Consider the following 27,421-nt stretch of genomic DNA (forward strand, 5'->3'; position numbering starts at 1 on the left):
GGAATCAATCAGCATATTCCAAGAGCTACTTTGTTTAGCCACCCCCCCACGCAGTGGTGGTGTGCCTGCCCAGTACCGACGCTGGGAGGTTTCAGGTGGTCTTCAGGGGTCTCCAGGCCCCTCTCTCTTCCAGACCCCGGGTCTGGGCGCATGCGCAGGGCTTGGGTTAAATTCACTCAGCTCTGCATTCGGGGCCATAGGAAGGCAGGAAGCATCTGGTCTTGCAGTGTGAGCGTTGCTGCAGTGCTGACAGTGGGGAGAGCTGGTGGTGGAATGTTTCAGCAGGGTTGAGACAAACACCTGCCACAGTCTCTGAATTGTTGGAGACGGTCCCCTACACCACCCTCTGGCTCCACAGGGCTGTTTCCTTCATGGGACGCCAGGGTGGCATGAATGACAGGAGGTCAAGCAAGGAAGAAGGACAAGAGAGAGCATGTTCCCAGCAGCTAACAGCACCCAATGAACTCTGGCATTTGTACTTCTTAAAATGTCCATTTCTTCCTGCTGGAACAGGCTGCCCAGAGAGGTGGGGGATGCTCAGTCCCGGGAGGTGTTCAGGGCCGGGCTGGATGGGGCCCTGGGCAGCCTTGTGTGGATCTACACAATGTGCAGAGCGGGAGCGGGGAGAACCTTCCCCTCGGCTCCCGCTGCTCCATCCCCGGGGGCTCGGGGAGCTTCGCAGCGCTCGGCTGAGTGTCCGGTGCTGGGAACCAGGGGGGAAAGGCTGGGGGGGAGCGGGCGGGGGAGGGGGCGGGGGTGGGAGTGGGGGAGGGAAGGTAAAGGAAGGATCAGGACGGGCGGGAGGAGCAGGAAGGGGGAAGGAAGAAGCTGGGTGCTGTTTGGGGAGGACAGCGGCCAGAGCAGCGGCTGGAGAGGGGCGTGTCCATGCAAATCGCGAGCATCGGGGCGCGCACGGGCTGCTGGGAGTGCTCGGTGCGGAGGTCTCCGCCGGTTTCCCGGAGCCGGGAGCAGCGGGTCCCGGCGGGAAGAGGCGGGATAGGCAGGGGAATGCGAATGCGAGCGGGACGGGAGGGAGTTTTGAAGCCGATGTGGAGCATCCGTGAGTTGTGTGAGTGCCGGCGGGGGTGTGTGGAGGTGCTGGGTGTGCAACGAGCATCGCTTCTCGGCCTTTTGGCTAAGATCAAGTGTAGTATCTGTTCTTATCAGTTTAATATCTGATACGTCCTCGATGAGAGGACTTTATATTAAACGGATTTTTGGCCTTGGGAGTTGGACCCGGAGCTTGCTCCCTCCGCTCCGCGCATCGTCCCGGTATTGCAGTGCCTCCGGGAGCGGTGCACCCCGAGACGGTGAAAGACAGAGGTTCTGGGCTCTTTTTTTCCCTTGCCAGAGCTTCTCTGATTCGGAACATCCCAATCCCTTCCCCCCTGAGGGATGCGGATCCTTGGAGCGGTGTCCCGGGATGGGGGATAAACCCGGCTTCCTGCCTGTCTGGAAACAGACCGTCTGTCTGCTGACAGATGGTCCCTGTCTGTCCCCACAGTGATCTGAGTGAGTAGGGGGCTCCTCCTTATCCATCCCAAGAACTACCTTCCTTCTGATGCTTCCTCCTTATCCGTCCCAGGTGCCACCTGCCTTGGGATGCTGGAGTCACGAGTCACAGCCTTGCTCTCATTGATTTTGTTCTCATCAGTTTTCCCTCCAAGCATCTTGCAATAGTTAGTAATTGAATTTACTCTTATTGATGTGTTAGTTATTATAAACGCGATTTCTTATGCTCCCTTATATACGTCCCCCCCACCCATCAAACACGCCAGTGTCTTGGGAACAGCCTGTGCAGTTTGCTCTGTCCCCAGATCACAAACGTTCCCTTCACACCCTGAGCTCCTCAGCTCCTTTTTAAATTCTTTCTCCCCCTCCCTCCCTTCTGCCAGGATGTTCAGCAAGGAGAGAAGAAGATGGACAAACAGCTCCTCCAACAAGGGAAGGGAGAATGGCCTGGAAGCCCGGCTGATCCGCTGCCCACCAGCGCCAACAAGTCACGACAGGGAGAATAAGCCCTGCCTTTGTGGTGGGGACTTTGTAGCTGGTGTAAGTGGGGCTGGGGGCTTCATCTTCTCTGTGCTGAGAGAGGCAGCATCTAGTTCTAGTGCTGGCAGCCTGACTTGAAGGCAGGAGATCCCCAGCGCTGGCTGTTCAAAGGGATCGATCCTCCTCCCGTCTGACACGGGGGAGTTTTGCCTCGGTGGGGAATCCTGTTCTCCCCGGCAAAGAGAAACGTGAGGTAAACACAGGGGGTGCCGGGATCCTCGGGGTGGAAACCCGGGGGCACCCCGAGAAGCCTCACCCCGGCTGCCCGCGCAGCTCCCTCCCTCCCTCCCCGCATCCCCGCCCTTCTGGCTCGGGCAGGGCAGGGGGAGCGGGGTGGCTGCGGGACCCAGCCGAACCCAGCGGGACAGGGGAAACCCGCCCCGTTCCCGCCCGCGGGGTCGGCCGTTCCCGGCGGGTTCGGCGGCCGGTCGCGCGTCGCCGTTGCCCGGGCAGCCGGTCCGGCCGGTGCCGGGCGGGGCCGTTCAACGCTTCCCAAGTCCCCGCTCCGTGTCCCGGGACACGCGTCCTGCCCACCCGCCGCTCTCGCTCAGTCGAGTCTTCGGCCATGGCTGAGCCGGTCGGTGCTGCAGGAGCGGGAGCGGAGACAGGCGCCGAGCGCCGGGAGAGCGCTGGGGAAAGGGCTCGGTAAGCCCCGGGTCTCCGTCCTCTCCCCCGCTGAGCCGGGGGGAGGAGACCGGAGGGGGAACCTGCCCAGGGGCCGGGCCGCCGGCCGCTCCCACCCACCTGCGTCCCTCGGGCCGCAGAACCTGCGGTGGGGGGGGCGGAGAGAGGAGAGGAGAGGAGAGGAGAGGAGAGGAGAGGAGAGGAGAGGAGAGGAGAGGAGAGGAGAGGAGAGGAGAGGAGAGGAGAGGAGAGGAGAGGAGAGGAGAGGAGAGGAGAGGAGAGGAGAGGAGAGGAGAGGAGAGGAGAGGAGAGGAGAGGAGAGGAGAGGAGAGGAGAGGAGAGGAGAGGAGAGGAGAGGAGAGGAGAGGAGAGGAGAGGAGAGGAGAGGAGAGGAGAGGAGAGGAGAGGAGAGGAGAGGAGAGGAGAGGAGAGGAGAGGAGAGGAGAGGAGAGGAGAGGAGAGGAGAGGAGAGGAGAGGAGAGGAGAGGAGAGGAGAGGAGAGGAGAGGAGAGGAGAGGAGAGGAGAGGAGAGGAGAGGAGAGGAGAGGAGAGGAGAGGAGAGGAGAGGAGAGGAGAGGAGAGGAGAGGAGAGGAGAGGAGAGGAGAGGAGAGGAGAGGAGAGGAGAGGAGAGGAGAGGAGAGGAGAGGAGAGGAGAGGAGAGGAGAGGAGAGGAGAGGAGAGGAGAGGAGAGGAGAGGAGAGGAGAGGAGAGGAGAGGAGAGGAGAGGAGAGGAGAGGAGAGGAGAGGAGAGGAGAGGAGAGGAGAGGAGAGGAGAGGAGAGGAGAGGAGAGGAGAGGAGAGGAGAGGAGAGGAGAGGAGAGGAGAGGAGAGGAGAGGAGAGGAGAGGAGAGGAGAGGAGAGGAGAGGAGAGGAGAGGAGAGGAGAGGAGAGGAGAGGAGAGGAGAGGAGAGGAGAGGAGAGGAGAGGAGAGGAGAGGAGAGGAGAGGAGAGGAGAGGAGAGGAGAGGAGAGGAGAGGAGAGGAGAGGAGAGGAGAGGAGAGGAGAGGAGAGGAGAGGAGAGGAGAGGAGAGGAGAGGAGAGGAGAGGAGAGGAGAGGAGAGGAGAGGAGAGGAGAGGAGAGGAGAGGAGAGGAGAGGAGAGGAGAGGAGAGGAGAGGAGAGGAGAGGAGAGGAGAGGAGAGGAGAGGAGAGGAGAGGAGAGGAGAGGAGCAACGGAACACTCTCCCTGTGGGACAAGACAGCTCCTTGTGCCAGGTAAAACCCTTCTGTTTGCTTTGACTTTCTTCTCTGAAAGGTTTGCTTTCCATTTCATTCCTGAACTTCCTCCGTGCTGCCCAACATTTGTCTCTGTGTCCGCACAGGGATGTTTTTCCAAGGTTTTCTGGGCTGCTGTCCTATGGGAGGTGAACCTTCAGTAGCTTTTTATTTTTCCTTCCTCCCCTCCCAACTAGAGAAGATTTTTATTTTAATCTGGGGACGTGAAATGTAAGGTAATGACAGGGGATGCCAGGATTTTCTCTCTTCCTTTCCTCCTCCCCTGGTCCTTCTCACTTAACTTACAGGCAGTTTTCTCTTTTGGGTAACACTAAGGTGACCAATTTGACTCCTGCCCCTCTGGTCTGCCCGAGTTCAGAGTCACCCAGCTGAGTGTGAAGGGTCTCTGCACAGAAATGCCCGCTGTGTTTTGTGGTGACACCAGTGCAGGATGTTTCTGTCCAGGGGGTTGACAGTCTTGTTGTACTTGAGGTATTTCTGTTGCTGTAGCTGTGGCTCCCCACTCACATGTAGACAGTTGTGTAGGAATAAACTGTCTCCTTTATGGTGCTCTGACACATGTCAATACCAAATGCCATGTTTATAAACACTGTGGTTCTTCTCTGTTTTTTCCTGCACCAAAGTGCTCCAGCCTCCTCGACTCCTCCAGCCTCCTCGACTCCTCCAGCCTCCTCGGCTCCTCCAGCCTTCCCCCCTGCTCCAGTCTTGTACAGTCCTCCAATCTACACCACGGCTCGAATCTACTCTGGAGTTAAATCACACACCAGTCTTCCACCCTACTGCTGTGTTCCATCCTACTCCGGTGTGCCGTCCTACTACTACCGTGTGCCATCCTACTACTACATCGTGCCATCCTACTTCCATTTTCCATCCTACTACTGCCACGTGTCATCCTACTTTGCTGTTCCATCCTTGTTGTGTGTTCCATCATTGTCCAGTCTTCCAACGTTCTCCAGTCAACCAGTGACAACTGTGTATCACCTGGACCAACAGAAATAGGGAGGAGATCCCTTTCCATCTGGGACCTGTGAGTATCCCCATGACTCGTACCTGTCCCACTCGCTGGGTAGACTGTAGCTGCACCACACAGCAGGAGGACGTAGTATCTGGTTGTCTGGACTTGTGGAGGGTGACACATTACTGCACCCCCTTAGGTATCCGCTGCTTAACTCAGGCTTGTGGTTACGTGGTGCTCTTTAGTCCTTTTTTCATGCTGTTGGTGACTCTCTCTGTGGCAGCAGAGCTTTGAATCCATGTAAGCTGGTGGTTGTAACACCATGTGTTGGAGGGCAGACACCAGGTATTGTCCCAGCCCCCGGCCTGGGAACTTCCTCCACCCAAAAGCTTTTGTATTTCCTCTTCCTGGAGGTGCACCTGGTGTGTGGGTACAGGGTGGGCATTGCAGTTCCTTGCTTGGTTCTCCTGTTCCTCCTCTGACAAGGTGAGGTCTGGGGGCTTCCTAAATGAGCTTCTGCTGTTGTGGGAGTCTCCTTCAGCAGCTGGCTTTTTGTGGGACTAAATGCTGGAGATCAAGAGGATCTTTTGTTCTCTTTTGGGTTAAACAGCAAATTCCTGCCAGAAGAAAGCCGGGCGCGCGCTTGCTGGGGTCGGCACTTCGGGGTGGCCTCAGCAGGGCAGAGCTGCGCTCCCCGTCCCTAACGAACCGGGTGTTTGTGCCTCCTTGCTGCCCTGACTTCCTGTGTAACAGCTTTCTCTCTCCTTCTCTTTCCAGAGTCACATCCCTCACTTCCAGAGGAAGATGGTGTGGGACATAATCCACCAGCAGCTGCTGTGAGACGGGCACCACTGCAGTCACACTGTGATCCCCTTGGACTGACCCTTAGTTTAGTTTAGTTAAGATTCTTTAGTTTAGTTTAGACTCTTAGTTTAGTTTCTCTTCTATAGTTTGACCAACTCCCTGCAACGTGGGGTTGGGTTTGTTGTTCTGTTTTTGTCTGTTAAATGTGAAAAGAGAAATATTTATTTATTTTATTGTATTAAATATTTAAATTTAAAACAAAAAAAAAGCCGTGCTGGTGTGAAGCTGTTCGGGACCAGAGTGGCGTTGACCCTATAAACAATATTTCATCAGTCATGTTGGAATGGGGTTTTTTGGGTTTTTTTTTCTTTTTTTCCCCTTTATATTCTCACAGCTGCTCTAACTCCTTTAAAATTAAAAACGAATCCTACACTAGAACCAAAATAACATAGAAGTGAAGCTATTTTATTAGGGTGACTGTCACATTTCCCCCTTTGGAAGTATTGATGATCATACTCAGTACTTTCACATACTCCAATTGTGGCTTCATTGAATGTCAAATTGTCATGTGCAACTTCTTTAATCAAATTATAATTTATTTTTTAGATTTTACTGCTATTGATATCAGATTTGTATTTATTTTCTTATCCAAACTTGTTCACCTGCTTTTACTTGCCAGGTTACAGGTTTGTAACGGGGCCTGTGAGTATGATAAACAGAGATACTTCAGGTTTTATTCATTCTCACTTCTTTTATTACTAGGACTTTAGTGCTATGCCTATTCTCTTAAAAAATAGTAATTAAAAAGAAAAAAATCAGTCCTGTGTCTGCTGCAGATGGACTAATAAAACTCTAGTTTGACAGGATCTTGAATCTCCTGGCTTTGTCCTCATCTGCAAGACGTGCATCCTGGTTTTCTGCCTGCTGCCCCCCTGTCTCAAGCCAACCAACTTTTGCCAAGCAAACACCCAATAGAAGTCTAGAATAGCAACAGTTGCCAGGGACCTCTGGTGACCGACCAGTGACATCTCTGTCAGAGGGGCATCACCTGGGAGGTCACTTCCCAGAGGGGAAGCACCTCCAGTCTTGTCTGGGGAGATCACCTCCAGTCTTGTCTGGGGAGATCACCTTGAGCAGGTCACACACGACTGTGTCCAGGTAGGTGTTGAATCCCTCCAGAGAAGGAGACTCCTCGGCCTCCCTGGGCAGCCTGGGAGGAATTTCCTTCTCTTTTTCATTTCTTAAGTCTTCTCTTTGATGGCTCAGCCAGGTGATGGTAGAGATGGTAAAGCTGGTATTTACTCAGTCTGCCCTTTCTCCAGACTTTATCCTACCTCCCGGGTCTGGGATTCCTGAGGGCCCCTTCTAGACAGGTGGATCCTGTCCCTCTCCAACAGGTTGGAGTCACCAAAGAACATCCCCTTGTCGTCCAAGCCAAACCCCTGGCCTTAGTACCAGCCGTGTAGCCAGGAGTTGAGAGGTGTGAGATTTCCCAGCCTGTTCAGAAAAAGGAGGAAAAGCCAACTTGGGCACCAGTGTTTTCCACTGGCACCCCCAGGGCTTTCTGGTCTTCCTTGATTCTACCTGGTGAAATTGTTCAAAGTATAAAGGTGAAGTCAGGTGAAATCCAGAAGTATATTGGGGCGAAATGTCCAGATATCCCCAGTCTTGGGTGAGGAACTTGTTGTGTGCTCTCTGGTAGGGACGTGAATTTCAGGAGGGGCTGTAAAACCACCCTGTTGGTGCTCATAGAAACACCTTCAGGCATTTATGAAGCTTCAGCCTTTGTGTTACTTTCCCCATGACGATTGTAAGGTGCTTTCTTGTTTCTCTTCCCAGCTGTAATCCCTGAGGCTGTGCAAAATCGCTGGGCGCTTCCACAAATCCTCCTGTGTGCCATACCTGGAGTGCTGGCGCTTGTTGGCTGCTGGTGGCTGTACTGCCAAATGAAAAAGTCTGCCAGCTCTAGTCAAGAAGAAGAAAGAGCCGCTGAAGAGCAGCAGGAAGAAGCACCAGCAGTGAGTGTTGAGGCAAGAGAGGCAGCCTCCAAGGAAGAGCAGTGCCCAGGGGATGGAACCTCGGCCTCCCTGCCTCTGGAGATGGCGAGCGTTGCGTCCTCTGGCTGTGCACGTACAGCTGAAGGTGGGACGAGTGCGAAGGCCCCGTTGCAGAAGACAACGTGGTCTGGTGCATCAGGCCAGCAGCTGGACTTGCTGAAGGCATCTGCAAAGCCAAGATGTGCCTGCTGAGCTCTGCCAGGTTCACTTGTCTGTGGAGACAGGACCAGGGGCAATGGCATCTTGTAGGAGCGTAGGAATTTCAGCACCAACATGTGGAAGAACTTTTCCAGTGAGGGTGAGGGAGCGCTGGGACAGGCTGCCCAGGGGAGTTTGGAGTCTCCTTCTCTGGAGATATTCCAGACCCATCTGTACCTGTGTGACCTGTCCAAGGGAACCTGCTTTGCCTGGGGGTTGGACTTGATGATCTCTGGAGGTCCCTGCCAATCCCTGCAATGCTGTTGTGGTGGTTTAGCCCTGGCTAGAGGCCAAATGCCCACCAAAGCTACATATATGTATATTGGGAGGCTTAGGACTCGGGATAAGGACAGAGGGATCACTCTCCAATTAGTGCAATGGGCAAAACAGACTCAGCACAGAATAAAAGAAAGAGAAGTGATTTCTTACACTACAACTACACACCCAGAGGACCAGAGTTGGGTAATGAGAAGCATGGCCAGGTCTTAAAGCACCTTCCCCCCACACCTCCCTTCTTAGCAGCCTAAAGTTCATTCACAATCTTACTCCCTTCTTCCCGCCACAACATGGCATGGGGAGGGGCAGGGAATGGGGAATGGGGGTTTTCAGTCCGTTCCTCCTGAGTTGTCTTCCTTCTTAGCTGAGGGAAATTCCACACATACACCCTCTTCACCTGCGGCACTGTGGTGTCCCCCCCACAGCAGACAGTCCTCCACCAACTTCTCCAGCATGAGTCCTCTCTACTGGGGAGTCATCTCCTCACCACAGGCCTCTCAGCAGGGCTCCCTTCCATGGGGGCTGACCTTTGGGCCCAGACTGCTCCGGCCTGGTCCCCCCCAGAGTCACAAGTCCCCCAGCAAACCTGCTGAGGCGTGGATCAATCTCTTCACAGGCTGTAGATGTCTCTGCTCCCCGTCCTTATCCATGGGCTGCGCGGGGACACCAGCTCCACCATGGTCTTCTCCACAAGCTGCAGGGGAATCTCTCTCTCCAGCACCCAAAGGGCCTCATTCTTCCCCCCCATCTCCTTTGGGCCCGGCCGTGGTGTCTGTGCAGCTTGTTACATCTTCTCACTCCCTTCTCTGGGGGAAAAATGCTCCTGCCTGCAGATGTTTTTCTCCTCACTGTGATTCCCAGAGGCGCTGTGACTATCGCCAACTGGCTTGGCCCTGGTCAGCAGCAACTCTGGCCTTGAACTGGCCGATGTTTACAGTCTGGGGCCTGCAGTCTGTTTACTGTCTGCTGCTTGCAGAAGCCGTCTCAGCAACACAGCTACGCAAAACTCCAGTGCATTGGATAATGGCAGGCGGAAGAAAGGATCTTTTAAGTCAAGCGCTGTAAAACACAGTTGGTTATTTCTCAACTCAGTCAAGAAGGTGTAGGGATTGGCCTGCACTGGGTGCAAATCGTTATTATTTGTTGCCCTGAGGTCTTGTACTATTTGATATGGTCCATTGGGCTTTTTAATTGGTAAAATAGGAGTATTCCCTTCTGATTCACATTCCTCCAGCAATCCAGATTGTATAAAGTTATTAATTGGGCTTTCTATTCCTTTACCATCTTCTCATTTCAAAGGATATTGTTTTTTCCTAACTGGAGTTGCTCCCTCTTTGAGTTCAATCACTATTGCGATAGTGATTTTTGCCCGTCCTGGAATTCCTGAAGCCCATACTCCTGCCTTTACCTGATTATTTAATTCCTCACAGTCCGGTGTTACTTCAAAAGATTTGGTAAAAGTAACTTTGGCTCGGCTGAAAATATCAAATCAACTGGTCCTCTTTTACTTTCCATTTCATATTCCCTTCTTTAAATTCTATCATTGCTTCCAATTGTTCCAATGAATCTCTTCCCAATAGAGATTTAGGAGAATTTGGGACATACAAAAATCAGTGTATCCCAATTTATGTCCCCAGTTTGAATCTGAGAGGTTCACAGAAGAATGCCTTTTCCTGTTGCCCAGTTGCTCCCGCTCTGTTAACAAAACCTTTCCTTGGGGGTATCAAGTCTTGATTTAAAACGGAAATAGTAGCTTGCTGAAATTCCAGACCCTTGCTGAAATTCCAGACATTTCTTTTTCCAGCACCCTTTTTTCCTACAGCATGCACACTGATTTCACCCTAAATTTCCACACGTTCCTTTGCCAGTCCCAAACCTTCTTTTCCCTTGGTCTTGGTATCCTCTCTTTCCCTCTCCTTGCCCCTCCAATCATCATTACTTTGGTCAACTTTTTTTTCCCTCCTTCCCCCCTATTTCTGTCACTCCCCAAGCTGTTTCTAACAACCTTTCCAATTCCCACACCTCAGGTTCTTTCATTTTCTGAAGCATTCTCGTAACATCTGAAGCTGACTGTCCCAAAAACAGAGACCAACTCCTGCTTTCCCACATCAGAAGGGGGATCCAGAGTAGCCTATTTTCTCCTAGCTTCCCTCAATCTGTCTAAAAAGGCAGTAGGAATTTTGGTCTGCCCTAGTTTAACAGCACACATTGCAGACCAGTTCACCGCCTTAGGGACAGCAGTCTCTATGCCCAGCCTTATCCATGCTCCATATTGGATTAGTCTTTTATAATCTCTACTAGCATTTAGTTCCCAATATGGATTTGTGAAGGGAATATGTTCATCTACATGCCCATCCAAAGATTTTCCCTTTCCCTGTGCCCACACATGAGTCCGGGCAGCTTGCGACATTAACGGCTTCTCAGTCTCTGTCATTCCACTACACATTAAATCGATATCCCTCCAGTCTGGATCCAAATTCTTCACCATCAATTCAAATCTTTTTGCCACCTTAGAGAAGTCGTCCCTCTATCCTTTAGCTGTTTCCTTCCCATTGACCAAATCACTGATTGTAAAGGGGGGTCTTTAAGTGTTTCCCTGGCCGGTCCCACAACTTCTCGTAGAGGGGCTGGTAACTGTGGGCCTTGATTAGTTTTACTTCTGGTTCGACTTCCAACAGGACCAGAGCTGGAGTGGTTGGATGTTTCTTCATCTGATTCACTTTCTCTCTCAACAGAAAAGGGAGGGGATTCTAATTCATCCAGTTCTGGTATTGCATCCCCATTTTCTTCTAGAAGCCCCATTCCATGTACCACACTCCCCTATTTTACAAGCAGAGCACCATCTCTTCAGTAGTTTCTCTTTCTCTCTTTTTTAAATCTTTTTTCTAAAGCCAGTACTAAGGGATCCTGTGCTATTGTAAGCTCACACTCTCTCTGCCATTCCAGACCATTTCAGAGGGTGGAAAACCCAACAGCACAACCAATTCCATCCCAATTCCCTTTTCTCACACTCCCACTGGCTTCTCCTCTGGTGAAACCCCTTGTGCTGGTTCAGCCTCAAGCAGTGGCCTCACTCACTCCCGGAGGAGAATCAGACAGAGCCTCCATGGGCTGGGATAAGGACAGTTTACTGACAAAAAGCACCATGAAAGGAGAACAATGGGTGATAACACAAGAGTGTTGCACAACACAAGGACTGAGCCAACAGCCCAGCTGCACTCAGACTGTCCTGGAGACACCCAGCCCATTCCCCTCCCCAACCAGCCCCTTTTATGGGGAAGCAGTGTCAAGTGGTGTGGAAAACAGCCTGGGCTGACTCAGCTCCCCTGGGATGGCTGCTTGGGGAGGTGAGCTCTGGCCTGGCCAGAACCAGGCCATTGTCCCTAAAAACTGGATTTCTTAGTGTATTTCTTCTTAGATATGTGTGGGGGGCATTCTTACACCCTTCCCCTGCTTCACCCTGGGGTCCCACCCACGGCAGACAGTCCTTCACGAACTTCTCCAACGTGAGTCCTTTCCCACAGGGCTTCAGCTCTTCCCCAGCTGCCCCAGCGTGACTCCTTCCATGGGGTGTTGACCATCAGGCCCAGACTGCTCCAGCCTGCTCCCCCACAGAGTCACTATTCCCCCAGGAAACCTGCTCTGGTCTGGGTCAGTCTCTCCACAGGCTGCAGGTTTCACTGCCGGGAGCTTGCTCCAACACGGGCTTCCCACGGGACCACAGCATCCTTCACTCCCTTCTCTGGGGCAAAATGGGGCTGCTTGCATTTTTTCCTCCTCACTGTGATTCCCAGAGGCGCTGTGACCATCGCTGGTGGGCTCAGCCCTAGTCAGCAACGACTGCTGCCTTGAGCCGGCTGGTGTTTGCTCTGTGGGGCCTGCAGAGAGCTGCTGGCTGCTCCTTGCAGCAGCCACCCCTGCAGACCCCCTCCTCCACCAGGACCCAGACATGCAAACGCTGCAACACCCCCCTGTCTTCAGCTTGTTATCTTCAAGGCTGTTCCCCTGTTAGGGTAAATTGTGTCGCTGCTCTAACGAACCAGCTCACACGGCTACAGCTGGATTCTACTGAAATGCAAACCAGGCAAATTCTGCCTGTGCACACAGATTCTCCTTATAGAAATGTTATGTTAGTGAATTGTCTCTTAAGCTACAGCAGGATCAATTCTGTCTGTGCTCAAAACACACAGATTCTCCTTATAGAAATGTTATGTTAGTGAATTGTCTCTTAAGCTACAGCAGCATCAATTCTGTCTGTGCTCAAAACACACAGATTCTCCTTATAGAAATGTTATGTTAGTGAATTGTCTCTTAAGCTACAGCAGGATCAATTCTGTCTGTGCTCAAAACACACAGATTCTCCTTATAGAAATGTTATGTTAGTGAATTGTCTCTTAAGCTACAGCAGCATCAATCTACTCAGCATTAGTGCATATCATTAAAACAACGGAGAAGATCCCTTTCAATCTGAAAACTAAAACATTGATAAAGAACTAATTGCCCAATTATCAAAGCTTTGAAAATGAAGCGTGTCCCCAGCCAGCAGAGCCACCAGCGCATCATCATCAGCTCCCTGCATCAGCAGCTCTGCGTGCAGCCAGTGGGAGCGCAGAGGCCACATCCAGCACTGCTCCCAGGACCTTCCTGGAACAGTTAGGCTGCAAGGACACAAGGGAGAAACAGCGTCACCCAGGGCCACCTCCCTGTCCCAAACACTCTGCTCTGGGGATCTCCGCATCCCCCTCCCCAGCCTGAAGTTGCTCAGGCCATGGGTTCCGTGGGGGAGCACAGAGAGCTGGGGCTGCCCCATCCACCCCCCCGGCCCCACAACGTACTGCTGGACAAGCTGGAAGGCAATCTGTCTCTGCCTGTGAGGGAGAAAGAGCCATGAGCTGCCAGCCCTGTGCTCACTGCAGGCTCAGTGCACGTGCCAGGAGCTGTGGCCACGCTGCAGCCACTGGCAGAGCAGGATGGCACCATGAGCACCGGAGGGGAGACACCCCCTCTGCCAAACATCCCCACTATGGGGCTGTAAAGAGGGTGGCACAGGGAGGAAGGGGGTGGGGTAACACCAGCAGCAGCCAGAAACCAGACCCACAAAATGGCTCCAGCACTGGGCAGTGACTGGAGCCAGACCTGACCCTGGTACTCACTTGGTGCCTTGCCAGAGCCCTTCTTCCCTGTAGAGAGAAAGAGGCATCAGCATCCATCACACTTCACCCTCGTGGGCTCCCCAGAGCGCTGCAGTTGGTGCCCACAGCCCCTGGCAGCCCCCCAAGCTCTGCTGTCCTCCCACACCCTGGGGCTTTACCTGATCTGCGCTTCCAGACGACAAATCCAATGATGGCAATTATGATGACAGTCAGGATGCCAAGGGCAACAGCCACCCCCAGCACGATGCCTGATGAGTTGGACTGCGGCTCTGGGGATGAGCAGGGGAGTGAGAGGGGGAAGGGGAACCCCCTCCCAGCCCACCCCTCCACATGCCCAAGGCCACCACACTCACCCCATGCAAAGACCCCTGGCTCAGCCAGGCTGGCGTGCTCCACACGGCACCGGTACTTGTCCTGCTCCCCAGGAGGGGCCTCGATGGACACCCAGGTGTAGTAGGTGCCGTCGCTGTTGAGCACGATGCTGCCCCGCTCGGTCTCCTGGTCCCTGACCTCACCGTCCTTCAGCCAGCTGATGGTGATGGGCCGTGGGTAGAAGCCGTAAGCGCGGCAGTGCAAGGTCAGGATCCCATGGGTCTCCTTCTTCGACACTCGGACCGTGGGGGGCTCTGGGGAGGGGGTAGCAGTGAGGGCTGGCACACACATCCACACTGGCCTCTCCCCAGGGTCCCCATCTCCCCTCACCTTTCCTCTCCAGCACGGCCTGCCCATAGATCACGTATTTCCTCAGCCACTCAGGGCAAGTGATCTCCAGGTAGTGCCTCAGGTGCTCAATGAGAGTCCCATCTGCCTCCCAGTCCCTCTTGGTGATTTGTGCTGCTTCATCTGCCGCAGTGAACGTCATCGTGTCCATGTCGAAGGCAAGGAAGTCCCTCCCGTCATAGGCAAACTGCCGATGCCCCCTGATGGTACCATCCTCCAGGAGGTCACAGCCGAGCATGTACTGCCATGTGTGATCCCCTGGAACACGATCAGGGAGATGGGGCTGAGGGGCTGCTGCAGCCCTGGGCCTTGAGGGGGGCAAGGACCACCAGCAGCATCCCCACTTCAGCCCTGTGTAAGCCCCAAGGGAATTGGTCACCGACACAAAAGCTGCCCCCACCCTGCCCAGGGCCCACAGCACTCAGGGTGTCACACAGAGCTGTGAGACAGACCACCTGCGCCCAGGGCATGGGTGGGCTGGCACCCAGCCCCACCCACCCTGGGACAGCAAGAGGATGGGACAGGGTCCTGACTGTTGTGGGGACAGGGACAGGAGGTGGGATGGGTTGGGGGACCCCCTCTGGCTCTGGGGTGGGGGGATACAGGGATGGGTTGGGAGACCCCCTCTGGCTCTGGGGTGGGAAGTACAAAGCACCATAGGAATGGGAGGGGGTGGGGCTGGAACATAGCGTAGGAGCCCCTCTATTTTTGGGGGTCTCCACTGCAACAGGGATGGTGAGGGGTGGGATGTGGCAGCCAGGCCTGGGACAGGGTGCTGGGTACTGCACTGGGGTGGGTTGTGCTGTGTTTGTGGGGCCTCCCCAGCTCTGGGACAAGGGACCCTCTCGCACTGTGAACCTGCTGGCAGTGGCACCGGGCAGGGCAGGGTGGGCACAGGCCAGGGCAGCAGCGTGGGGCAGGGAAGGGTCTTCTGAGAGGGGTGGGAACTGTCCTGTCCCACAGAGCCCCAGCCCACACTCACCCCCACTCTGGTTGTAGCGCTCACGCAGTGTGGCCAGGTACACACGGTTCTTCAGCTGATTGGTCTGTCCAACCTGGGTGTGCCAGTCCCAGTACAGCTGGTCCAGGTTGTTCTTCATCCAGTCTGCCCGGGGCACCGCCCTCCCCGTGTCGCTGTCATAGCGTAAAATGAGGTTCCCATCCACGTACCCCACGGCAACATACTCGGGCACTCCCGGGCTGGGGTCTGACAGCGCGATGTCAAAGTAGCGCAGGGAGTGGAGCTCTGTGGGGACACGGGGCACAGTGAGGGGTGGGGGGCTCAGGGACCCATGTCCCAGTGAGGGGTGGGGGGTGCAGGGACCCTCAGGGCGGGGGGGATGGGACTGGTGGGATGTGTCCAGGAGGGCGTTTCCCTGCCAGGGAAGGGAAGATCGGTGTGTCCCCTGTGTCAGTGACGGGGAAGGGGGGCAGGGGGGTCCCAAGGCAAAGCAGATGGGAAGCCGGGGACAAGGGGTTGGAGGGCGGGGGGAAGGCAAAAGCGGGATGTGCTGGGATTGGAGTGGGGGAGCGTTCCGAGGGGGCTCTTGCTGTCCCGTGAGAGGGACCGGGGCCTCCGCCCCGGGGGAGTTCCCGGGGCCCAGGGAAGGGCAGCCCGGGATGGTCCTTGTTCTCTGGGGTGGAGGAGGGTCAAGAGGGGTCCCGGTGCCCAGGGAATGGAGCACCGTAGCCCAGGAAAGGGAGCCCGGGGGGGTCGTGGAGCCCAGGGAAAGGGGGTCAGGGGGGGTCCCGGAGCCCGGGAAAGGGGGTCCGGGGGGGTCCCGGAGCCGAGGGAAACAGGGTCCGGGGGGGCCCCGGAGCCCAGGGAAAGAGGGTCCGGGGTGATCACGGATGCCAGGGAAAGGGGGTCCGGGGGGGTTCCGGAGCCCAGGGAAAGGGCTCCGGGCCCCCGCCCGCACTCACCACAGGACGCTCACCACAGGACGCCCGGCCGAGGAGCCCCAGCAGCAGCCCCAAACCCAGCGCACAAACCGGCCCCATCGCTCCGCTCCAGCTCCGGATGAGCCGAGCGCGGAGAACGAGCCTCGCTCCGGGACACACCTCGCTGCCAGCCCCGCCCCGCGCCCTGCGATTGGCTGCGCCAATACCCGCCCGCCAATGGTAACCCGAGATGCCTCTGACGTCACCGGGCGCCGGGCAGATCCCGTCTGTGCAGGTTGGCGAGTGAAAGCGAAAGCGCCGAAAGCAGCTCGTGGAGGTGGGAAGGGCGGATACAGCCCCCCCCCCCGCCGTACCCTCGGCCCGGGACCCCCCACGGGGCCGCTCAGCTCCCTCCCCGGAGACCCCCAGACCTGCCTGTCCATGGGGGACCCAGGCGTCTGGCGCCCTGTGGCTCTGACACCCGGCTCTGACACCCTGGGGGTTTCGGGGTGAAACAGATGGGACAAGGGTAAAAACCTGCCAGGGAGCGTGGGCACCCCCGGGGCTCGGGGCAGAGAGGGGATGTGTGTCTCTCGCCCCCAGTGTCCCTCGTGTCTGGTGCCCCTCATGCCCCTCGTTGCTTGTGCCCACCATCACATGTGCCCAACGTGCCTTGGGCCTGGCACAGTCTGTTCCCATATTCCTTGTGCCCAGTGTCCTCATGCCTGGCACCCCTCATGCCCAGTGTCCCTTGTGCCCAGTGTCCTTGTGCCCAGCATTGCCTGTGCTTGGTGTCCTTCATGTCTGGCATGGCGTGTGCCCAGTGTCCCTCATGTCCAGTCTCCCTGTGTCCAGCACCACTTGTGCCCAGTGCCCCTCATGCCCAGTGCACCTCATCCCCCCTGCCCTGCCTGCTTGTGCCATGTCATGTGTCTGTGTCCCCTCAGTGGGACACTACAGGTGCCACACACCAAACCACCCCAGTGTCACTCAGCATCTTTATTGTGGGTGCCACAGTGTCACCCCCGTGACGTTGGCAGGGGGTGGCCATAGAGGCCAGGAGGTCGCGGTCCTGGGAGTCCTCAGATGCTGCCTGGGGGGAACACAGGGTGTCAGAAGGGGTGACATGGCCCTTGGGGACAGGAGGCAGGGCTGGGGTTGATGTGCCATTACCTGCAGGGTAGTTGTCTCCAGGGAGAGGAGTGTAACCTGCAAGAGGGAGTAGAGGAGGTGAGGAGGGTCTATGTCACACCCAGTCACTGTCCCTGTCCCCGTCCCTAACCCTCCCTGACCACTCACCCGGTGCTGGTGGTCTGGCCCTGTACTGGTAGACACAGATGATGAACAAGCTGAGCCCCAACACCATCAGCACCGTGGCTGCAGCCACCTTCAACGTCGACAAGCCGGGACCTTCCGGTGGTCTTAAGAGGTGAAGATGGTTAACATCACTAATGCAACAAGCCCCACCCACCTCACAAATTTATGGATTAATGTGGCGGTTCAGCACCAAGCAGTGGCTGAGCATCACAGGACACTTGCTCACTCGCAGAGGAGAAACAGACAGAGGCTGCAATGGACACTGAGAATGTCTCCTGCCCTGAGGCCATGCAGACAGGTATTGAAAAGAAGTCTCCTGCCCTGGGGTCATGTGGACAGGTTTGAGGTGACACAGTCACTAACTAAAGCAGGGACTCACCTCTGAACTATCATCATTACATTTGCAGGCGAGGAGACATGGTGGATGTCTACACAGTGGACTCCTGCCCTGAGAGGGAGCAGAGGCAGAGGCAACCTGGTCCCATCCCTGACAGGGCTGTGAGATGTGGGCAAAGCTTTTATCCATCAGGCAGGTGGAGACATCTGTTCCCTGGTGGCTCCCATACTGGCATGGTGGGGGTAAGAGGGAGGAACTAGAAGGCAGGGAAGCCCAACAACTGTGATCCACTGCTGGAGATTAAGGGATTGATGGATTGGAAGAGGGGCAGCCTCATGCAGACTGGAGATGGATCCTCCTAAGGAAGATCATGTAACCCAGCAAGGGAAGTGGTCCACCAGAGTGGAAGGCACCTGGTACCTGAGGGTGGTCTGCAGTGACACGGACAATATTCAGGTTCCCAAAGATCAGGATGACACTCAGCATGAACAGTCTGTACAATGGATGTTGGTGTGGACAGCAAACTGGCTGTGGACTGGGCAGACATAGAGGCACCAACTGTCCATGACCAGGGGTAAGACATGACAATATGTATGATGCCCCTACCTCATTCATGGAGGCCCAGGTACAAGAATTGCAGCAAGAAAACTGGCTGAAAAGGCACTGTCCAGGAAGATTCCTGCTCTGGTTGCTGTTGAGCAATTCCCCAGGCAGGGTGGATGTGTTGAGAGTACCTCCTCTCCTTATCCTGACTTGGTGGATCTATGTCTACCTGGGTCAATGTTCATGCCCAGTGCCATGGAAAGACCATGTTAGACCACTGTGGGATTGCCCCTGTGATCAGTCCTTGCACTTTAGCCTGGGCAAGAGATGTGGGCTCCTCTCCGGGTGAAAAGCTGCCTGGTTTGCAATTACAGGACACAGGTAATAAATGCTCTGGTAAGGATGAGGAGTCCTGCCTCCAGGCAGTCAGGAAAGTAGCCCTGCTGAGAAAGACTTGGGGATTCTGATAGATGAGAAACTTAACATGAGCCAGCAGTGTGCTCCTGCAGCTCGGAAGGCCAATGGTATCCTGGGCTCCCTCAAAAGAGGGGTGGCCAGCAGGGACAGGGAGGTGATTGTCCCTCTCTGCTCTGCCCTCGTGAGGCCCCATCTGGAGTTCTGTGTCCAGAGCTGGGGCCCCAGTACAAGAGAGATGTGGGACTGTTGGAGAGGGTTCAGAGGAGGCCATGAAGATGATCAGAGGGCTAGAGCACCTCCCCTGTGAAGAGAGGCTGAGGGAGCTGGGCTGGTTCAGCCTGGAGAAGAAGGCTGCGGGGGGACCTCATTGCAGCCTTCCAGTACCTGAAGGGAGCATAGGAACAGAAGAGGAACCAGCTCGTGAAAAGGGTAGATAAAGGCAGGACAAAGGGGATGGAGTGAAGCTAAAGGAGGGAAGAGTTAGATGAGATCTTAGGGGGAAGTTCTTTCCAGAGAGAGTGGTGAGTGGCTGGAATGGGCTCCTCAGAGAGGGGGTGGGTGCCCCATCCCTGGAGGTGTTCAAGGCCAGGTTGGATGGGGCCCTGGGCAACCTTGTGTAGCTCCAGGCCTGGAGGTTGGTGTCCCTGCCTGTGGCGGGGGGGTTGGAACTCTATGATTCTTGGGGTCCCTTCCAACCTATGCCATTCTATGATTGGATGGATGGATGGATGGATGGATGGATGGATGGATGGATGGATGGATGGATGGAGGAAAGGAAGAGAAGGCCCGTTGGCCACACCGTGAGTAGAAGCCGACCTCCCGTGTCCCCTCCAGCCCACCGCAGCGTGCTCTCACCGCTTCCTCAGCCTTGTGATGAAGCAACCAGACACACACCCACCCCCCTCTTCCTTACTGGGGGACCTCCTGGCAGTGCCACCCTTCCTGTCATCTCCTCCTCTACACACATGGGGACAATTTAAGGTCCATGGTCCTTCCCCACACCGCAGATACTCTCCCTCCCCTGTGGTTTTCCTCCCTCCTTCCTCTTGCACGAGTGTTTCCTGCCCGGAGCTGGGTGGAGGGGAAGTGACACTGAGCCGTCACCGGCCACCACCCGTGTCAGGGACACAGAAGGTCCACCACCCAGGCCAGGACCTCTGGGAAGGGATATGTGAGTTCCCAAGGTACAGGAGGGAAGGTGGGTGTGGTGGGAGGTCTTTGGGGAGGAGTGGGGGGGACACTGGAGAGACCTGGGACACGTTGATTAGGAGGTGACTTGAGGTTTGGTGGGAACACCTGGGGGTGTGGTGTGAGCTCACTGGGAGGTCTGGGGGACAACTGGGATTCCCTGAGGGTGGAAACTGGGAAGGAAAATGGGTGGGGTGGTGTCCCACTGTGAGGTGTTCTGCGTAACTGGGGGTCTGCATGGACAATTGGGATGTATGGGGGGGTCAACTGGGAGGTTGGAGGTGTGCAGATAAGGGGGAGGGTGGCCCAGTGGGAGATGGGGAGGGAGCAACTGGAAGGTCTAAGGGATGCCAAAGTGGAAAGATCCTGGAGGGTTAAAGGAGGAAGAGGAGGACACCTCAGAGAGGGGGGAGGAGGAAGGAGGGGTGAGAGGTGGAGGCCTGGGGTGGGCGGGAGGTGGGGTGGAGGGATGGGGGGTGGGGCAAGAGAGGGGTGGAGAGAAGATTGGATGGACGGTTGGATGGACAGACAGATGCAGGAAGGGATGGATGGAGGGAGGGAGGTAAGGAGGGAGGGAGCCCTCTGTTTTCTCTGGAAGATTCTGTGTCCCCATCTCCCCACAGCTCCTCCCCACCCACCACGATGTCCTCGTCCCTTCCTGCCAACACCTCGTCACCCCCTAACGCCACGGCCACCCGCATCCCTGGCGCCATGGTGGGGATGACCCTGCTGGGGGTGGCGGTGGCCGTGGGGCTCCCCGGGAATGCCGTGGTCCTCTGGAGCTACGCCGCCACCCGCCGGCGCACTGTGCCCGTCCTCCTCATCTTCCACCTGGCCGTGGCCGACGTGGTGACCCTCCTCACCGGGCCCATCTACCTCCAGGCCTTGAGCGTCGGCCAATGGGAGATGAGCTTGGCCGTCTGCCGCGGGTGTCATTACGTCTGCGCCGCCGCCATGTACGTCAGCGTCTTCCTCATCGCCCTCCTGGGTCTCCACCGCTGCTTGGTGGTCTCCAGGCCGGTGGCAGCGGTGGTGACCCCAGGGGGCCACGCCGGGCGATTGGCTCATGGGGTGGCAGCCCTGACGTGGCTGGTGGCTTCCATCTTGGCCATCCCATCCATCGTCTTCCGGCGGGTGGAGGAGGGGCACTGCCAGCGGGTGCACAGCACGAGGGGCTGGTTGGTGGCCCACAACCTCTTGGAGACCACTTTGGGTTGGGCCCTCCCGTTGGCCACTGTGGCCGTTGGCTACGGGTTACTGGTGCGCCGCTTACGCCAGACCCACCTGTCCCGGCGCGGTCGGACCTTCCGGCTGGTGGCCGCCGTGGTGGTGGCCTTTGCTGTCTCCTGGGGACCTTACCACCTGGCCAGCTTGCTGGAGGTGGCAGGGGTCCTACAAGGTGGCGGTGGGACTTTGGAGGCAGCCTCCAAGGTGATTCGGCCACCGGCCACTGCCTTGGCCTTCCTCAGCAGCGCCATGAACCCGCTCCTGTACGCCTGCGCGGGGTGGGGGCTGCGCCGCGGTGCCAGGGGGGGTCTCCTGCCTCGGCTCCTGGACATCTCAGCCATTGCTGGCAGCTCCCGAGGGACCATGGCCAAGGGGACCCAGAGTGGGGGGAAGAGCTGGAGGAGGGAGGGAAGGACAACGGTGGTGGAGGGGGGGACGACCATGGAGGAGGAGGAGGGGGGTGGGGAGGGTGAGACGGGGAGGGCGTGATGGGGGAAAGGGATTGGACACAGTGAACACCCCAACACAACCCCAACACACAACTCAACACACCTCAACACACCCCTTCCCTCTGTCCATCCACATCTCCATCCAGCCGTCCCTCTCTGGTGCCCCGTCACTTCCTCCATCATGGAAGATGGGTCTCCAACCCCACAACCAGCCAACCACCCTCCAGCCCTCCAACCACCCCTTCTCTCCCTCTGGATCTCCATCCCTCCCTCCATCTATCCCTCCTTTGATCCCTGCATGCTTCCATGAAAAGCCCAAACTTTGTGTCCCACTGTGGCGTTTAGAATTTTATGTTCTTAGGTTTTAATTGTATTTCTCACCTGGTGTTTAGTGGGTGTTAAAGATTTATTTCTGATGTTTTAATTTTATTTCTGTGGTTTTTCTTCTAATTTTTATTTCTTAGCATTTAGTTTTCTTACTTTGTTTTTTTTATTTTCTCTCTTAATTTTCTTTTAAATTAGTTCTCAGTTTGGTTTTTGTTTGTTTAATTTTATCTCCTTTTTTATTTTTCTTCAGCTTTATAATTTTACTTATTTTGTGTTATTTTAGTTCTTTGGGGGTTATTTTAGTTCTTATTAATTTTTGGGGTTTCTGTTGGGAATTTTTTATTTTGTTTCTTTGTTTTGTTTTCCTTTAATGTTGGTTCCCAGGCCAATGGAGGTGACAGCAGGAAAGGTGAAGGTGCTGCCTGTGCTCATGGGACGGGGGGTTAATCCAAAATCTCATTGGGTTTCCCTTCTCCAGCTCTAGAGGGGCATCTCACAGAGTTTCTGCAGCTTCTCTGGGCACGGTGCTCAATAACAAGGTGGCTTTAATTAAATCTGTCCTGAACACTCAGCTGAGACCACAGTGGTGCCTGAGGCCTGTCTTCAGGAAATGGGAGGAATGAGTTCCCTCTGCTCCATGTCCCACCTGTGTCCCCCCCTATGCCTCCTGTGTCACCCCGGACATTCCCATGTCCACCCACATCCCTCCTGTGTCCCCCATGCCTTCTCCTGTCCTGATGTCCCACACATGTCTTTCCATGTCCCCTTGTGACCCCTCATATCCTATGTTACCCCATGTCCCTCCCATGTCCTCTTATCCCCCAGTCCCCCTTTGTCCCCAGGCAGGAGGAGAAGCTGCCCCAGCACTTGTAGGTCCTCAACACCCAACAGCCCTCAGACACCCCTTCAGGTGCTCCAAGCATCCCAGCCTGGGCAGGAGGATGCTCTGCTGGGAGGTGATCTGCTGGTCCTGCCTGGGAGCTGGGTTCAGTGGCTCTTCTGGGCTCACACTGCCCTCTCCTGACACTTGGGGGTGGAGACATCCCTGGGGTTCCTCCAGTCCTGAGTTGTGAGTCACAGAATCACAGAATGCTCTGGGTTGGAAGGGGCTCTTAGAGGCCATCTAGTCCAAACCCCTTGCGGCAAGCAGACACCTTTGACTACATCAGCCCTCTCATCAACTTGGTCTCGTCTGCAAACTTCCACCATTGGGGTGCTCATGCAAGGGGTTTGGAGGATATTGGAGACTCTTTGGGGCAGGGGCAGCCGTTCTTCAGCATCCTCTCTGGGGCAGCTGTGACCCTCATCACCCTCCTCTGCATCCCTTCCCCTCCCTCCTCTCCAGTGCGGCTGCAGATGTGGCTCCCAGAAAGCCGCGGAGACCTCCTGAGCTGTTGGGTGACTCCACATGCTCCGGCTGGGATCAGGTAGGGATCCTGCAGGGCTGGTGGGGGCTTCTGCCCGATACAAGTGGCAGATGCGGGGCAGGGAGCTGCCATGGGTCAGGGGGAAGCACGCCCCAGATCATGGGTTTCACTTTCCCTTAGCCCCTTTACGCCATATGTCCCTCACTCTGGTTTCCCCTTCAGTCCTGTGGCATGGCGCAAGCACTGCTCACACCAAGCTCGCCCTGGCTTGCAACACCCTAAATAAGTGTAGGCACAATCTCCACATCTCTGTGTCCTTCTCCATGGCCAAGCTGACTTCAGAATGGTAGGACTTCACCATGCTCTTTGTGTCACTGTGGGGGCCGGATGTTGTGCTGCTGTGTCACTTGCCCCTGCACAGATGCTTGGAGCTTGGACATCAGGTGGATCATAGAATCACAGAATCATAGAATTGTAGGGGTTGGAAGGGACCTCGAGAGATCATCGGGTCCAACCCCCCTGCCAAAGCAGCTCCCTAGGACATATCATTCAGATAGGCGTCCAGGCGGGTCTTGAATCTCTCCAGAGATGGAGACTCCACCACCTCCCTGGGCAGCCTGTCCCAGGGCTCTGTCACCATCACTGGGTAAAAGTTCTTCCGCATGTTGGTGCGGAACTTCCTGTGCTCCAACTTGCAGTCATTGCCCCTTGTCCTATCCCCACAGACCACTGAAAAGGAGCTGGCTGATTCCCCCTGCATCCCCTGCTTCAGATAATTATAAACTTTAATTAGGTCCCCCCTTAGTCTTCTCTTCTCTAGGCTGAACAGCCCCAGCTCACTCAGCCTTTCCTCACAGGTGAGATGCTCCAGGCCCTTCATCATCTTTGTAGCCTCCTCTGGACTCTCTCCAGGAGATCCTGGTCCTTTTTATACCAGGGAGCCCAGAACTGGACACAATACTCCAGGTGGGGCCTGACCAGGGCAGAGTACAGGAGGAGGATCACCTCCTGTGACCTGCTGGCCACACTCCTCCGGATGCCTCCCAGGATCCCATTGGCTCTCTTAGCCACCAGGGAACACTGATGGCTCATGGCCTACCTGTCATCAACCAGGACCCCCAGGTCCTTCTCCACTGAGCTCTTCTCCAGCAGGTCATCCCCCAGCCTGTACTGATACAAATGGTTGTTCCTTCACAGGTGCCAGACTCTCCACTTGCTTTTGTTGAACCTCATCTGGTTTCTCCCTGCCCAGCTCTCCAGCCTGTCCAGGTGTCTCTGGATGGCAGCGCAGTGTCCTGTGTGTCAGCCACTCCTCCCAGCTTTGTATCATCGGGTACTTGCTGAGGCTGGATGCTGTTCCCTCATCAAGGTCGTCAATGAAGATATTAACCAGGACTGGACCCAACACCGAGCCCTGTGGAACACTGCCAGTCACAGGCCTCCAGTCAGATTCTGCTCCACGAATCACAACCCTCTGGGCTCGGTCCGACAGCCAATTCTCAACCCACTTCATTGTCCACTCATCTATCCCATGCTCTCTCAGCTTTGCTATCAGGGTGTCATGAGAGACAGTATCAAAGGCCTTGCGGAAGTCAAGGTAGATGACATCCACTGCTCTCCCTCCATCCACCCAGTGGGAATTCGCCCTGTATTGCTTTTAGACATATGGGTGGGACTTGAGGCCCCACCCCAGGCAAGGAGCTGACCTTCTGCATCCTCCTACAGAAGCCCACACTCATAAAATAAAGCATTAAGCAGCTCCCAGGGACAAGAGAGCAAAGGGACCCCAACCTCCTCCCAACCTCCTCCCAACCTCTGCGTGGGATCTGGTGCTGGAGGTGGCTTTTCCTGGAGCGGTGCCTCTCCCACAGCCTGTGCTGGGGAACAGCACCACGTGAGGTCTGGCACCTCAGGAGGTGTTTCCCTCCCAAAAAGGGCTTGTGTGTGACCACAGCCCCAACCCATTCCCTTGCATCCACCACCCCATCCCATGCCCTGGAGAGTCCGGCCACCCCTAACCATACTTCCAGCAGCATCCTATCCAATTCCATCCCATCATATCCCACCCCAAGTCAAGTCAAGTTAAGACAACAAGTCACCCCAAGGCACCTCAAGGCACCTCAACTGAAGTCAACTCAAGCCAAGACCCCTCAAAACCAGTCAACTCAGGTTAACACTGGTCAACTGAAGCCAAGTCATTGAACTCAACTCAACTCAACTCAGGTCAACCAAACCAACCCCACACACATCCCAGCCCACCCCTACACCACCCCACTGCCCCTGGCTCCTCTGCAGCACTAAACTCCACAGCGGCAGCAGCAGCCACACCAGTCAGTACTGGTAAATATCACTTTCCCAGAGCACCAGGGGGAGAATCCTGTCCCTGCTCAGGACTTTCCTCTTCTGTTACCCCTAAAGCCGCTCTGGTACAAAGAGGCTTTCGTGCACAGAGCCCAGTCCCTAAACCAGCCAGGAGCCACCACCTGTACCGAGTGCCCAGCTCAGAAGGGCAGGAGGGAAAGACACCTCAGGATTGATCCCAACAGGAATGCCCTGGGCAGAAGGATGCAGAGCTGAGGCATCCCAGGGACACGGGGTGCTGGCAGAGTGGGGGCTCCCCAGGACCAAGACAAGAGAGGCCTGATTTGTCCTGAGTGCTCCCCACCTCCTACCCCCTGCCCCATGCTCACCCTGCTGGCAGCTGCCCCCAGGCTCCTGCTCCAACCACTGCTCCAAGCCCACTGCAAATCCCCTTCAGCGGCAGCCAGGAATCAGCACAAACCCCCCAGGAACCCCCATGGCCAGACTCTATGTGCACCACAAAGCTTTATTGAGTACCATCCTGCTCTGCCTGGGCAGAATGGGCTAGGGCAGGGGTGAGGAGGACATCTTGTGCTGTGGCAAGGAGGAGAGGAGTGTGGGCAGAGTCTGCAGAAGGGCAGGGCCTCTGTAGGGCTGTGGGTGGCATGGAAGTGGGGCAGGAGGTGCTGTCCCTGAGACACAGCTCAGTTCCATCTGTCCACACTGCAAACCATGGGCGGATGGTCTCTCCATTGAATGAGGCTGGTGAGAAAGTGAAGATCTCAGCCCCACTGTGACCATCCATGAAAGTCACCAGCCCCTGTGGACAGTCCAGACACACCCAGACTCTGCTGGGGACCTGGGACAGGGACAGGGGGGTGCGAGGAGAGGTGAGAGACTGAAACTTCCCTTCCCAGTGCTCCACCCCCCAGATCCCTTCTTTGGAACTCATGTGCATATGCCCCTTCCTGTTCACAGAGTCCCTGGCCACTCCCACAGCCCACCATGAAGAACCTCCCACCTCCCCCTTCATCTCCACCTCCCAGCAGTGCCTCCCCTCACTGAACCCCTCCTGGCCCACCACACAGGGCCAATACATAAATCTCTGAGGGGTGTCAGGCAGGTCCTGGGGTTCTCTTCCCCTTCTCACACTCCTCCTATCCTGGGACAGGACAAGCTTGGGATGAGCCGTGTTGGGATCCAGGGTCACCACGTCTGCAGGGACAGGAGGAGCCAGAGCATCAGGGGCAGAGCTCAGCACAGGGTACAATTCACCCCCCTGGGGCCAGGATCTGCCCCACAGGGTGGGACACGAGGCATCTCTTTCCTCCAAGAGATCCCATCCAGGTGCTGTTCCCAGCATGGCCACGGCCAAGCTCAGTCCCGTGGGAACAGGCTCTAGTGGGGCTGGGGCCTCAGCACAGAGGACTAGGATGGGGAGGCAGCGGCTGGGTTTAGGCAGTGCCAATTATGTCAGGGAGTAGATGGCTCCTTTTTGGCCCACCTAAGGGGGCTCATGAGGGGTGGGATAAGGCAGAAGACAGTGTGGAAACAGCCCAGTGCCACACTCTGGGTCATGGAGTCACACAACACACCCAGGCATGGCCAGTCCCAGGTACTGACAAGACCAGATGCCCCTTGCACACAGGGAACGGGAGGAAAACCACCCAAACCCCCAGTTACCTGTAGTGTGGGGTAGCAGAAACTTCCTCCAGGCTACAAGGAGAGAGGAGAGCTGGTCACATCCCAGAGCCGGTCCACAGTTGCTCTGGTCAGGGCAGAGGGCCCATCCCCACGCTGGTCTGCTTGAGCTGCCCACCCTCCCAGGCACATGGCCTTGGGCTTTCCCAGACCCAGGGGTGCCAGAATGGACAGGACAGGTGTGGAGTGAAAGTGCTGAGCACCAAAGTCCTGGAAGGGACCCCATGATGTGGTGCAGCTCAGGGACACTCACCCAGTGCTGCATCACGTTCCTCTGGAAAGCAAAGAGAA

At 56.0% G+C, this 27,421-nt stretch overlaps 2 protein-coding genes across 2 annotated transcripts; one reads left to right on the forward strand and one right to left on the reverse strand.

Moving 5' to 3' along the window:
* Window positions 1-12,855: 12,855 nt before the first annotated feature.
* LOC311202863 (class I histocompatibility antigen, F10 alpha chain-like) lies at window positions 12,856-16,076 on the reverse strand (the record flags this gene model as incomplete). Its single annotated transcript, XM_084277512.1, has 7 exons — window positions 12,856-12,860; window positions 13,356-13,382; window positions 13,514-13,624; window positions 13,709-13,981; window positions 14,058-14,333; window positions 15,058-15,321; window positions 16,013-16,076. The coding sequence occupies 7 exons, from the start codon at window positions 16,074-16,076 to the stop codon at window positions 12,856-12,858; spliced, it is 1,020 nt and encodes a 339-aa protein (XP_084133638.1).
* A 4,393-nt stretch (window positions 16,077-20,469) lies between these two features.
* Window positions 20,470-26,538, forward strand: LOC311202864 (leukotriene B4 receptor 1-like; the record flags this gene model as incomplete). The annotated part of the gene is made up of 2 exons (XM_084277513.1): window positions 20,470-21,367; window positions 26,408-26,538. The coding sequence occupies 2 exons, from the start codon at window positions 20,470-20,472 to the stop codon at window positions 26,536-26,538; spliced, it is 1,029 nt and encodes a 342-aa protein (XP_084133639.1).
* Between the last annotated feature and the right edge of the window lie 883 nt (window positions 26,539-27,421).

This window comes from Gallinula chloropus (assembly GCF_964237585.1).
Source record: "Gallinula chloropus genome assembly, chromosome: 32".
Lineage (NCBI taxonomy): Eukaryota > Metazoa > Chordata > Aves > Gruiformes > Rallidae > Gallinula > Gallinula chloropus.